The following is a 14205-nucleotide window of genomic DNA, read 5'->3' as shown; positions in this document are numbered from 1 at the left end:
GGAGACTCACCTCTTATGAATGTTGTGCTGATAAACTAGAATCAGATATGTCCCACGTGCTGCTCCAACTCAACTGCCTAAAAGCATTATAAGACAGACTTGTCAAAATCCCAGAATTACCCTAAAATTCAACCATATTCAACCTTGTTCAAAGTCGAAGTCAACAGTCCATGTTGATCTCAACTCGTCGAGTGCATCTAGCAACTCGTCGAGTTCCTATCGAGTCAAGAAGACCTGGTGAAACCCTAGCCAACTCGCTGAGTTGTTTCATCAACTTGCCGAGTTCACTTAATATCCAGAAGCCATGGAAACCCAACCCGACTCGTCGAGTTCCTAGAGAAACTCATCGAGTCCCTCTTCCTTTTTGCATGTTGTGATGATACACCGAATCCAAGGACTCCAGGGCTTAGATCTAAAACCCTAAGGTGTCTAGAAGGATAAAGTTTCCAACTTTACCTTCTAGAACCGTTCCAAATGCCCCAAGGCCCTTAACAGAGGTTGGAAAGTTCCAAAGCTTTGCCATATGGTCGAAAACTCAAGGGATCTAAAATCCCTCCTTTCGAGAAAGGTTTCTATTCCTCAAAACGTTCCAAAGATGGAGGCTTTATAGACATGCATGTCCAATACATGCCCCTAGGTCAAAATGGCCAGAAAGATGGAAATATTCCCTAAAACCCTTGCATGGTGTCCTTGCTCAACCAAAGGACAGATTTAGCCCACCTTGGGACCATTTTGCTCTGGAGATTCATAAAGTTGCAAACTTTATGAATCACATGCATACATTCAACAAGAAGAGTAGGAAATGAAGGCTAAACTCAAGATCTAGCCATATTCTTTAATAAAAATCAAGTCTTGAAGACTTACAGTAGTTAACAAGATGATTAAGCTCAAGGATGGGTGCTTGGTTTGCTGGATCCTCTCACTATCTCCTTCTTCTTAAGCTTCAAAGTTCACTCTATCTCACAAAATGGAAGAGAATGGGGATTAGGGTTAGCACAAACGTTCTTAGGGTTTAGAGGCTGATGGGAGGTCCTCCTCAAGGCTTATAAGGAGATTATATAGGGTGCAAAACCTAAAGTTAAGGTTTTATCATTATAACTCCTACTCATCGAGTCGACCTTCCAACTCGTCGAGTAGGGTGTAGATTCTGTGTCCTTGAAATTCCCTCTACTCGATGAGTTGGACTCCCAACTCGTCGAGTCCACACACCCAAAACCTAAATCTTAATTAAATTAAGTAATACCTGGAACAGGTGTTAGAAGTCTCCCCACTTGAACTAGACTTCGTCTTGGAAGTCTGCAGATCTAGATAATTCTGGGTAGTGAACCCGCATCTCGTTCACTGGCTCCCAGGTCCACTCGGAGCCCCTGCAGTGCTGCCATTGCACCTTACCAACTTCACTTTCTTGTTCCGAAGAACCTTAGTCTTCCTATCTAAGATGGAAAAATGCCTCTTGATGTATTTTGGGGTTGCATCCACCTGAATGTCGTGCAGTGAAATGACTGCAGACCCATCAGTAACACACTTCCGAAGCTGAGACACATGGAAGGTGTTGTGAATCTGGCTAAGCTCATCTGGCAGGTCTATTCGATATGCTACCTTGCCGACCTAGGCCGAAATCGTGAATGTGCTGATGAATCGGGGTCCTAGCTTGCCCCTCTTCCTAACGCTCTTCAATGGCGACACTTTCAATAAAACAAAGTCCCGCACCTGGAACTCAAGATTTGATCTGTGCCGGTCAACATAACTTTTCTGATGGCTCTGCGCGACCCGTAGCCGGTCGCCCACTTGCTAAATCAACCTGGTAGTCTTGAGAACTACCTCAGTGCTCCCTATGACCCGGTGCCCAACCTCGTCCCAACAAACCGGAGTCCTGCACCTCCGACTATATAACATCTCAAATGGAGCTCGGTCGATACTGACATGATAACTGTTATTGTACGAAAACTCTGCCAATGAGAGGTATGTGTCGTAACACCTTCCAAAATCCAACACGCATGCTGATGATATATGCTCAATTAGCAAGACCTAGACTACCCTAGCGTGCCAGCCTGGCCTGGAGCGCTCCTGCTAGCCCTGCTTAACATTCCCTTGTCAGCTTTGTTGGGGACTCCCTTGCCAGTCCTATTAGGGACTCTCCTGCCGGCCCGACCCGACGTTCCCTCGCCTAGCGCTCGTATGCCAGCCTTTCTTGGTGCGCGACCGCCAACCTTGCCTAGAGCGCGCTCACTAGCCCCTCCCGATGCCTTTGGGCGGCCTTGCCCAACTCCTTGCTAGTTGGGCCTGGATTGGGCTGGCCCAAGGCCTAAACAGATTCCCCTTGACCTAGTTGTCCCTTATAAATAGAATAGTGTCTCCTCCATGAAGGGGGACTTTCCCAAGGGGATCTTGGCCCCAGGACCTTTCCATGGACTCTTCCCCATGGCTCAGCTGCCATACCATACTCCGGCTGGGTGGCTCAGTCGCCCCCGCTGCTGTCAGCCACCATACACCACCACCAGCACCAAGATGCTATTGGATTAGTGTCTAAGTCCATAACTATTTTGGTATGTACTTGACCCGATGGTGCATGGTCCTTTTGGGTTGCCTTCACCAAAGCAACTTGATAGGATGAATTATGGAGAGTAAGGATTAAATATGATTTATTAATGTATTATGAGAATAATATATTAAAGGAGAAATCATATTGTTTAATTAATATTAGTCAATAATTAATTGGTAATTAGTTTTGTGACTAAAAGAGATTAATTAAACTTAAGGGACTGGAATTGTAATTATAAGATAATTATAATTTGGGCCATGGATTGCCTTATATTAAGGGATGGACGAATTCTAATGGGAAACCCATAAGGAAATCGTCCATGGGCTTGATAAAAGGAGTCTATGGGTTGCTTAGGGCTTAAGCATCCAAATTAGGGTTTCCGTGTTAGATAACCCTAATAGCCCAACTATATAAAGACCCCTTAAGGCTCAACAACGTGGCTAATGATCTTGCTAGGGTTTCTACACGTTTTTGGTAGCCTCCATCCTCTCTCCTCTTCATCCTCTTGCTTATGGTGTTTGTGAACCATTAGAGGAGTGACACTTGTGACTCTAAGCCTTCCAAAGCCAATTCAAGGAGGAATTGGGATTGTTATTGCTACATAACAATCAAGGTAACATCTTAAACCTAATTACATGTTAATATGATTACTTGCATGCTAGAATTAGGGTTTATAGTCTTGGATTCAAAGCATGCACAATAGAGAAACCTAGATCCAAGCATTAGGGTTTGTATGAGCACATAGGATGTCTTATGATCAAAACCCATCAGTGGTATCAGAGCCTAGATTGGTTTCAATTGTATTGATGCATTGTATAACTGGAAATTTCGATTTTTTGGATTCTGGAGGCTGGACTCGCCGAGTCCATGGCTGAACTCGCCGAGTCCATGCAGACTCGACGAGTCCATGCCTGACTCGACGAGTCAACTCGTTAGATAATGCTTATCTCAGGATTTCTTGCTGTTTTTGCATATGGATAGTTACCTTATCATGTTAGATCAATATTAATCCGATTATATGATATATTTGACTATATTTTTGATCTAAATGAAGATATTTATCAATTAATAAGATAATTGTTTCCTTATAAGATAATTTTTTAATTATTTAGAGTAAATTGATAAATTGTTTTGCAAGAAATCATTAAATAAATCAAATATAGATAATTATGTGATTAAATGTTAATTTAGATTATTTGTTATTTGATCCTTGTTGTTATGAAAAGTTTCATATTTTACCATTTAGGTTTTATAGTTTAAATTTGAACCCAAAAGTTTTGTTGTTTTGAAATTTAAATAGTTAAAACCCTAATGTTTTGAAAAAGGTTTCAAAACTTGCCGTCAAGTTTTAGAATTTAAATTTTGATTAAAAGGTTTAATTTTGATGTATATTTAAATTCTAACCCTAATGTTTTGAAATGTTTCAAAATTTGCCCTCAAGTTTTGGAATTTAAAAATTGATTAAAAGTTTAATTAGGAATGTTAAATTCTAAAACACTAGTAATGTTTTGAAAAGTTTAAATCACACCCTTATGGTTTTATTAATTAATTAAGGAGTATAATTAAAAGAGGTTTAATAAATCCATAAAAGTTTAGGTTAACCATTTAATTGAATTAAAAGTGTAATTGTTAAAGTTAACCATATAGTATTTTAAAAGTATAAAATACACCCTATACTATATATAACATTAAAAGTATAACATTATATATATGTATGAGTAAAAGTCAGTCTTCCCGTTAGTAGGCCTCATTCACGAAGCTGGTCTATAAGGGGTGTTTAAGGAAATTGCCTATAAAATGGCGATTGAATGGGTATCCACTCTTACCCACCGCACTCTTGACTAGTGGAGGGTCGTTAGCCGAACGGGTAGGATAGGACGAAACCTTCCATTATAAGTGTAATGAAATACAAAGTAACTAAATGTTTTTCAAATTCCCAATCTTAGTTACTTAGGCAAAAGTGAATTGATGCAATTCCATGAAATTACACTTTGTGCCCTTGCGAAGACGTTAGTGGAGCGTGTGTGGTTTACCGGCACACTAAATGGTTCTAAGCAAAGGTAGCAAAGGGTGACTCAATGTTTGTCATAGTTCGGTGGAGCGTGTGTGGTTTACCGGCACATCGAATAGGTGATTGTAATATGTGAGGGCACCATGTAGTTTGCATGGTTATTCACACCCGCTTTGTGATCCTCGGCATCCCAGTCACAAACAAGAGGGGCATATCGAGATTTAAACATGCCATTGAAATATTCAATGAATCTCAAAGGATCTAGGAGTTTTCATAGATTGAAAACTTAAAATTATTTTTCGTTTTTCATGGTGGAAATTAGTGAATCGTCATTCACTTACCTTCAAATGTTCTTCAATTTGGGTTACGACATCCCTCTCCCGAGTTGTAGAATATTGTGTTGGGTCCTAGCCTTGGAATTTCATTTGGGTGATTTACCAAGGACTCAATCAATCAACTGACTTGAATTCGTTTTTCTCCCGATGTCAAAGTTCGACAACTATGGTCTTCTCAAATCCCGTGGAACAAGCATTCCACATGAAGATGATATTCCACGATTCGATCGAGGAACAAGAAATCATGCTTCACTTCCTCCTCCTCCAATTATTCTCCCTAACCCACAAGATTTTAAAATTGAAAGGTTCAATATCACTTAATCCCTTTTGGCAAGTAAACATAAAGAAGGAAAGTCGGTGTGTGCACACGTCTTAGGGATGAAGTCACACATTGATAGGTTAAGAATGATGGGATCCGTTGTCGGTGAAGAGATGGCTGTTGATTGGGTTCTTCAATCACTTCCTAACTCATATAGTGAGTTCGTAAGAGAGTACTATATGATGAACTGCGACGTGACCCTTATAGATCTCACCTATATGCTTATTGCTGCTGAATCAGCAATGGTTTGGCGCAATAGAAAAGCAAAGTTTATTGGTGAATCTGCCTTCGAGACCTCTATGGATATAGACAATGGCAACAAAAGACATGCTATGATTGAAAAGATTGATCATAAGAGAAAGGCGATGTCTGAAGTAGTTCCATGTCCTGTTCCAAAAAGAGTCAATTTTCTTTTATTGCCAAGAGAAGGGGCATTGGAGACGAAGCTTCCCTATTTACCTAAGAGATCTAAGAGATGGGAGAGTCGAAACGTATGGCTCTAATTTAGGTAAAATCCATTGACTAACTCTTTTATGCTTCATTCTGATTCTGAATACATAATGTGATAAGATTACAATTGATGTTTAGAAGGATCAAAGAAAAGAAAAGAAGCTTAAGGGAAGAAGTGAGCAGAATCTAACCATGAAGGAATGGATTTCGATCACGTTTCTCGAAGATTAGATTCTTGAGCTACTACTTAGAGTTAGAATTAGATTGCTAAGAAAGATGTATTAGCATAAGTTTTTCAACGAGTTGCGTTGTAAGGACACATTTTTCCTCAATAAAATAAATTTTAGATTTTAGATTTTATTTATTTATCCTTACAATGGTGTGTATGAAAAATTGATGTTAAAATTATTAGCAATAATGGATTTGTTTCTTATTGTGTTATGGAAAGTCAAGAATTTACCAAATAGGGAGAGTTTCTCATCGCCCAAGTTTCAATTGGACAGAAACTTGGAATCATACAACCTGGTTGCACGATGAATGAGAAATTTCATATTTTGGAAATTAGACTAATTCATTGACAAAGTGTCAAGTGAAGGACTAGGAGATCGAGTACACAAAGTTGTGTGTTGATCAAGTTCACCATAAGAGTAACAAATATATTCGTCATGATTTACTAAAGGTTTGGTAAATATGATTATACTTACAAGATTAAGTGTAATTCTGAATTGATTAAAGGGTTTAGATCAATAGTAGAACGAATAACAAGAATCAAGTAGGCAGAGAGATAAAAGTTTCTCCATTCTAAGAAGAAGGTAGAGTAGCTTTTATGCTTTATGATAGGTCTTAATGATTAAGAACCATATCTCAATTGATCCTCTAAGTGAGTCTTGGTACAATTGTATGTCCAAGAAGAGGAATCAAAGATTGAAGAAATGGTCAAATCAAGAAGTCAATCATACTTCGTTCCAAAACAAGTCTTAAAGTCAAGATTGTGACATTGAGTGAATAGTATTAAGAAGGTTTATAACATTCATCAATTGTGGAAAGTTGTGATGTCTTGGATAAGACAAAGACCAACTAATACCAAAATTATGAAGTGTTTTGTTTTAATAAAAGCTACACTAACTCTTGAAGATTTGTTTGTCAAGAAATGTTTTGATAAGAGAATCGTATATGGCAAGGAGTCAGTGGGAGTCTTAATAGTCTTGAAAAGTTTCAAGAACAAATCTCATAAACCTTATCGATCATCACTAGCACACGAGTTGAGGTTTACAACCTATCGTGAAGACATTATTTTGTTTCTGTGCCAATCCAATCGAGTTAATTATGCATGTGAGTCCTATGAGTTCTCATTTGAATGCATAAAAGGCAAGGACCTTGATCAATGGAAAGTACATTGATAGGAAAAGGTGAGCTGCTTAACTACTTGGAAGACGTGGTGGGCAGCTGTGCTACCATAAGGCAAGAAATCAAGATTAAGAAAGTTCGATCCATATGAGTTTGAATTTGTCGTAAACTTTGGTTTTTAACAAATTCACATGGATAGGAACACATACACCGTTTAAATCTAAGTGTCATAAGATTTCCTCCTTCATGAAAATGATTGTGAGAAAATGCTTTCACTAAGAAAGATTTTAAAAGATAGTGATTGTAAAATTGCATTCTCGAATTCGATCATGGTTACGACATCCCTTTCCATAATTTGAATTGTGAGGTTTGGCAATTAGTCTTAATTGTTAAGACACACATATGAACTATCTAAGGCAAAAGTGTATAAGTTCAAGAAGCCTTGATAAAAGATTATCAAAGCACTAAGTATTAGAAACATGAACTTAAAAAATTCAATAAGTATTGTTTTTCTGAAAGTTAAGATGTTTATGAATACATGTCGAAGCTAGTGGGAGCATAAGTGTTATGTTTTATAATAATCATCAAGATAGTGGGAGCATAAAAGTTATGATTGTATGATTATTATGGAAAGTTTTGCAAGTTGGCAATATTAATTATAGAAAAACAAGAGTTATACCTTGCAAAGTCGTAAGGGTTGTATAGTTGTTTTGCTATAATTAAGGGAGAGAATATTATGCTTCATTTCAAATCTAAAGGATTAGGTTGTGGAATGTTAATAATTTTAGTCAAATGTACATAGTGTGTTCTTAAAATTTCAATTATGATTACGACATTCCTCTTCACTATTCGAATTTTGAGAACATAGAAAATAAAACATTGTGCGTCGTATCCCATACGCTTCGGGTATAGGATCGATTGCAAATGCTTTAATGTTTGACCATTCTAAAATTTTCCAAATGTCCAGCACATTTAGAGGGAAAAGGGACTAGAATTGGCTCTGACTACAATAATTAAACAACTATCAAAGGACGATTCGAAGTTCGACGAGAATTGGTCGCTTGTGAGTAGTTGGAAGTATAGTATTGGAAATTATGGAAATGTTTCCATATTGGATGGACAATATCGACATCATTACGAATAGATAAGATTCTATTAAGAAATTAGTTGTCATATGGAAAATATGGAAGCGTGTCCATATTGGGAAGTAAATATTGAAAATCTATGACTAGATTAGAAACCTTTATGCAAAAGGATGTTCAAAGGAATGTACTTTGAGTGAGAGACATCATATCTAAAGAATTGTCTTGTAACAATCTACGTTAGAGGACTTTGTAATATCATTGGCAATAGTCTTTGAGACTTTGGTGCAGTGGCATTACAAAAGGATCGTTGCATAAAGTGTTAGAATCTAGTATATTCTATAAGTAACAAGAATTTGATATTCTTACACTTAAGAAAATGGATTTGGAGTTGTAAAATGAGAATGATTGGAAATGTGTTCAATTTGTCTATTTCACAAAGTAAAAAACCATAGGTAAACATTGTGTGCATGCTAGGAGCATGGGACAAGTGTAATAATTCAAGTATAAAGTTGATTACCCGAAACAAAAAATAATGAGTAATCGATATGGTGATAAATAAAACATGTTTTGTTTATACTTAAAGGTTTGAGGCCATATGGGATTAGTATTATTCTTGTGTTTCACCTTGCATGTTTTGACTTCCAGAATAATTGAGTTTATTAAGAATAATCGAATTATTTGAATGGGCCACAGTCGTTCATATGTTGGAAGTAGATATGAATGAAGATTGTCGTGAATTGGTGTGTGGATTGTCTAGAAAAGTATTAGACATAAGCAAATATTTGCTGCAACGTTCATGAGTGCTTATGAATATGATTTGAGCATTGGATTAAACCCACACTCACTTGGATCACTATCTCGAGTGATTAGTGAGACGATAACATCTTATATTCTTGAAACCGAGATGTGTGAGTTGTATCTTGCTAATCGGTTGCACATTGATAATATGTAAACGCACTAGTAACTTGGTGTTATAAAACATATTGTTGTGTGTGATTTGGTTAGTGAGTGCAAGCAAGCATTGTATCAAAGTTTATCCATTCCTTTTATCCAAGGTAGGATAAAAGCGATATCTTTGGGCCCCTCGATGGTTTAGTAATGACATACGTAAATGCTCGGCCGGGATAGGGCTAATTTGATTTGTTCAATTAGTCTGTCGTCATAAATCGGAAATCGAGATATAGTACAAAGAGAATGATTTGAAATCATATCTCATACGATATCTAGAATGGAGGAATATATGATCCCTTATCTAAGGACACGCGTATTTGATATGATCAGAGTTGACAGTGGCTTTGGAAAGCTAAGATTGCAGATCAGGATCTGAAGTCATATGCAGAATAGTTGTTAGACTTATCCAAGTGGGAGACTGTTGGATTAGTGTCTAAGTCCATAACTATTTTGGTATGTACTTGACCCGATGGTGCATGGTCCTTTTGGGTTGCCTTCACCAAAGCAACTTGATAGGATGCATTATGGAGAGTAAGGATTAAATATGATTTATTAATGTATTATGAGAATAGTATATTAAAGGAGAAATCATATTGTTTAATTAATATTAGTCAATAATTAATTGGTAATTAGTTTTGTGACTAAAAGAGATTTAGTAAACTTAAGGGACTGGAATTGTAATTATAAGATAAATTATAATTTGGGCCATGGATTGCCTTATATTAAGGGATGGACGAATTCTAATGGGAAACCCATAAGTAAATCATCCATCGGCTTGATAAAAGGAGTCTATGGGTTGCTTAGGGCTTAAGCATCCAAATTAGGGTTTCCTTGTTAGATAACCCTAATAGCCCAACTATATAAAGACCCCTTAAGGCTAAAAAACGTGGCTAATGATCTTTCTAGGGTTTCTACACGTTTTTGGTAGCCTCAATCCTCTCTCCTCTTCATCCTCTTGCTTATGGTGTTTGTGAACCATTAGATGAGTGACACTTGTGACTCTAAGCCTTCCAAAGTCAATTCAAGGAGGAATTGGGATTGTTATTGCTACATAACAATCAAGGTAACATCTTAAACCTAATTACATGTTAATATGATTACTTGCATGCTAGAATTAGGGTTTATAGTCTTGGATTCAAAGCATGTACAATAGAGAAACCTAGATCCAAGCATTAGGGTATGTATGAGCACATAGGATGTCTTATGACCAAAACCCATCAGATGCTTCTGTCCAGCTATGGAGGACCATCTCAGATATTCCAGCTGATCTAACTTGACCGTCGGAGTCTGCTCCTGGGGCACAGTCCTTAGGATGACTCTAACGATTTTGCATTGTGATGTCCAGATCTCCGCCGCAGTAGAAGACCAGAAGACTTGCCAGAGGTTAATGTTGCATCATTTGGCGCCATCCCGGATTCGAGCAAGTAGAAAAAGCCTAAGTTGGTTTCAAGCTTGTTTTTCTCCTAGACCTGTTTAGATTTGTTGTTGTTTCAGTTCAGGTTTGATCAGATGTGTTCATGTTTGGCATCATTTGGTTTAGATCCGTTTGGATTTGGCCAAGATCTGTTCAGATCGATTTGGTTCTTGACAAGATCTTTTCAGATCTGTCTAACCATCGTTCAGATCTATTGACCTGCTTAGTTTTTTGCACAGATCTTTTGATTTGCTTGTTTTTTTTTGCTTAGATCTTTTGATCTGTTTGAGTTTTCTAAGCTTTGATCTTAAGATCTGCCTTTTTTTTGTTCAGATATGTATATATGTTTTGTTTTAGTTAATCTGAGCAACTCTAAAGTCTTAAAAGACTTTATCAGATGTCCTTTTCATCTATGTTTTGATGTGTCCTTCAGCAAGTCATGAAGAAAGAAACTCTTATGAGTTCTTAACCCATTTTCTTTTTTATTTTGTTGTTTCAGTTCAGGCAACTTGCGAGAAGAAATTTTTTGTGATTTTTTTTTACCTTATTTTCAGTTTATGTTACAAAGAAATCACCTTCAGTTTATGATTTTCTTTGTAAATCTCTTCTAGAGTTGTCTAATTAGTGTTTTCTATAAAAGCTTGGAGATAGAAAATGAGTTTTTTTTTTTTTTTTTTTCCAGATCTGTTCCTTGTTCATATCTTCATAGCTTGTTGAGCAAGCTGAAAAGAAAATGAAGTTTCATGAACAACACTCCACATCAGATCCATTTTCTATTTATGATATGGGGTTTTCTTAGCAATTTAGAAGAAAAGAGAGTTTATGAAAAAAAACTCTTTCAAATTCGTTTTTGTTTATGTTTTGATGTCTTTCCAGAAAGTTGAGTAGAAAAGAAATTTTTATGAATTTTTATCCCTTTTCAGTCCATATATTATCAGAGAATTGTTTTTAGTAAACATTTTTTGTATGCATCTTCACTCCCACTTCAACAATTATTTGTACACACAGCCATATGGCTTGTACATCTTAGAGAACCTTCAATAAAAAATAGAAAGGAAGTGAAGCTTTGATGGGTCTTAACCCACTTTCAGTCTATGTATTCTTCAGTAATGATTTTATGTGTACAAGTTTGTTTAAGTTGTACATTAAAAAATGTCCAAGTTAACATTGATAAAAGTTGCATTTCGCATCACTATACCATTTTAGTTAATGGTTTTCATGAAATATATGCATATAAAAAGTAAATGTATATGCACAATATAAAATTTTTGCAACTCTCATTTACACTACTTTTGTCACCATCTTGAAATATAATATAAAAAAAAGAAGGGGGAAAGGGTGCATAGTGCACCAAACAAATGATAGAGCTGTCAATAGTAAAAAACAAAGGTGTCAGGACCCACCTGGTCCAATCTCACACACACTAAAGCTGCACAAAAGTCAAAAGAAAAACCGGGCCCCACTTAGCTTTCTCCCTTTCCAAGGGAGTAATGACCTCTTCGTTAGCTGATGAACCACCAGTAGCAACCCTAGCGATGGCAGCTCTGGTCACCCATTCTCAGCCAAACACGACCCAGCAAACCAAGAGCCTGCAAACCTACACACTGTTGAAATAATTCAAAGCTGGGGGGTATTTCCTGCACAAGTTTTAATCAGTAATCAAAGACCACGTGTGAAGTTAATCCCTGGTCTTTAGCATGTAGCTAGGTTGTTCCTATTTAAAAGCAGAAGGCAAGTGTACGTTGATGTGCATCCCTGTTTTGTTTCTTTATTCTGTGAATAAGAAAAGTACTTTGCCTCATATTATCCTCTGTGTATTTACCTGTTCTCTATGTTTTCTTTGTTCACAGTGCAGAGTTGTAAACCTGCATTTCCCCATTTTACCCTTGCTGTCATTTGACTGTTTTGTCCCATGTGCAGTCTTGTTTCTTTGTGTCCCTGTTTTGTTAAAAACGGTCTTTATTGCCCCTGTAAAAACCAACATCTGGTATTAAAGCTTTCAGGTGCATGCCCAAGTATCAGTCCCGAGAAGAAATGACTGGAAATAATGGAAATGGCGAAAAGGAAGGTCAGATCACTCTTCATTACCCAATGCTCTCCAGAAGTAATTATGGTGCATGGTCCATAAAATGAGAGTCTTCATGCAAGCTCAAGGGGTTTGGGAAGCAGTGGAGCCCAGGACTCAGAACACAGTTGTGGAAGTTAAGAAGGATAAGATGGATTTGGCAGCCATCTATCAAGGTATTCCTAAAGATTTGTTACTCTCTTTAGCAGAGAAGAAGACAGCCAAAGAGGCATGGGAAGCCTTGAAAACCATGTTTATGGGAGCAGATAGAGTGAAGATAGCCAGGATACAGACCTTGAAGGCAAAGTTTGAGACCATGACAATGAAGGAGACAAAAGGGATAGATGACTTTGCTGCAAAAGTATGCAACGTTGTGAGCACCATGCGCACTCTTGGGGACACTATAGAGGAGTCCTACATTGTGAAGAAACAGTTGAGGGCAGTACCGTCCAAGTTTCTCCAAATTGCTTCAACAATTGAGAAATTTGGAGATATAAACTCCATGTCTGTTGAAGAAGTAATTGGAAGGCTTAAAGACTATGAAGAACGGATGAAATGTCATGCTGAGCCAGAAGATAGAAAGCTCCTCATGACCTATCAACAATGGTTAGATAAGAACAAGAAGAAAAGTGATAGTGACTCAAAGGCAAAGACAAACCGGGGTGGCTTTAATGGTTCACATGGCAGAGGAAGAGGCAGAGGAAGAGGTCGCGGTGGTTGTGGCAGAGGTGGTCACCATAATCAGGGAGGCCAAGGAACCTCTAGCAGTCAAGATAAAAGCAGTGTGCAGTGCTACAACTTCCAGGAGTTTGGGCACTATGCAGCAGAGTGCAAGAACCCAAAGAAGGAACGAAATCAAGAGGCAAATTTGGTCCATGATGATAATGAACCAGCTTTGTTGCTAGCAGCCTTTGAAGAAATAGGGAAGGTGTTTCTAAATGAAGAGAAAGTGAAGTCTGAAGTGAAGCCAAATGGGTGAGCCTTGAATCAATAAAAAATGTGGTACCTTGACACTGGTGCAAGTAACCACATGACTGGAGATGAAGATAAGTTCCAAAACCTGGATAGAAAAATTCAAGGTGTTATGAAATTTGGAAATGAATCCAAAGTAAGAATTAAAGGAAAAGGAAAAATTCTGCTTCAGTGCAAGAACGGAGAAGAAAGAAAGCTGGAGGATGTGTATTACATACCTGATCTCTGCAGCAATATAATTAGTCTTGGGCAACTCTCTGAAGGAGGTGATGAGATCAGAATTAAGGAGCCTTTTCTGTGGGTTCATGATGATACTGGAAGGCTGCTAATGAAGGTGAAGAATTCTCCAAATAGGCTCTACAAAATCCAACTAGAAGAGGTTGGACCAAGGTGTTTATTGGCCAACCTAAGTGATCCAACATGGCTATGGAACACAAGGCTAGGCCATGTAAATTTTACCTCCTTGAAGTTTATTTCTGAAAAGGGATTAATTGATGGGATCCCCAAGATGGTAATACCATCAGAACCCTGTGAAGGATGTTTGAAGGGGAAGCAATCAAGAAACCCGTTCCCAGCAAGCACAAGTTTCAGGGCTAAGAAGAAATTGGAACTAGTCCATGGGGATCTTTGTGGACCAGTCTCACCTCCAACACCTGTAGGCAACAGATACTTCATGCTTTTAGTTGATGACTACAGCAGGGTCATGTGGGTATA

The 14205-nt window shown here is 37.7% G+C and overlaps 1 protein-coding gene across 1 annotated transcript; it reads left to right on the top strand.

Annotated features, from left to right (window-relative positions):
* The first annotated feature begins 12583 nt into the window (after positions 1 to 12583).
* Positions 12584 to 13498, top strand: LOC145029818 (uncharacterized). Its single transcript, XM_078978273.1, has one exon. The coding sequence runs from the start codon at positions 12584 to 12586 to the stop codon at positions 13496 to 13498; it is 915 nt and encodes a 304-aa protein (XP_078834399.1).
* Positions 13499 to 14205: the final 707 nt, after the last annotated feature.

Source organism: Lactuca saligna, chromosome 2, assembly GCF_052625555.1.
Source record: "Lactuca saligna cultivar CGN05327 chromosome 2, ASM5262555v1, whole genome shotgun sequence".
NCBI classification, from domain to species: domain Eukaryota; kingdom Viridiplantae; phylum Streptophyta; class Magnoliopsida; order Asterales; family Asteraceae; genus Lactuca; species Lactuca saligna.
Note: the sequence above shows the minus strand (reverse complement) of the source record. Positions and strands in the feature narration are given on the sequence as shown.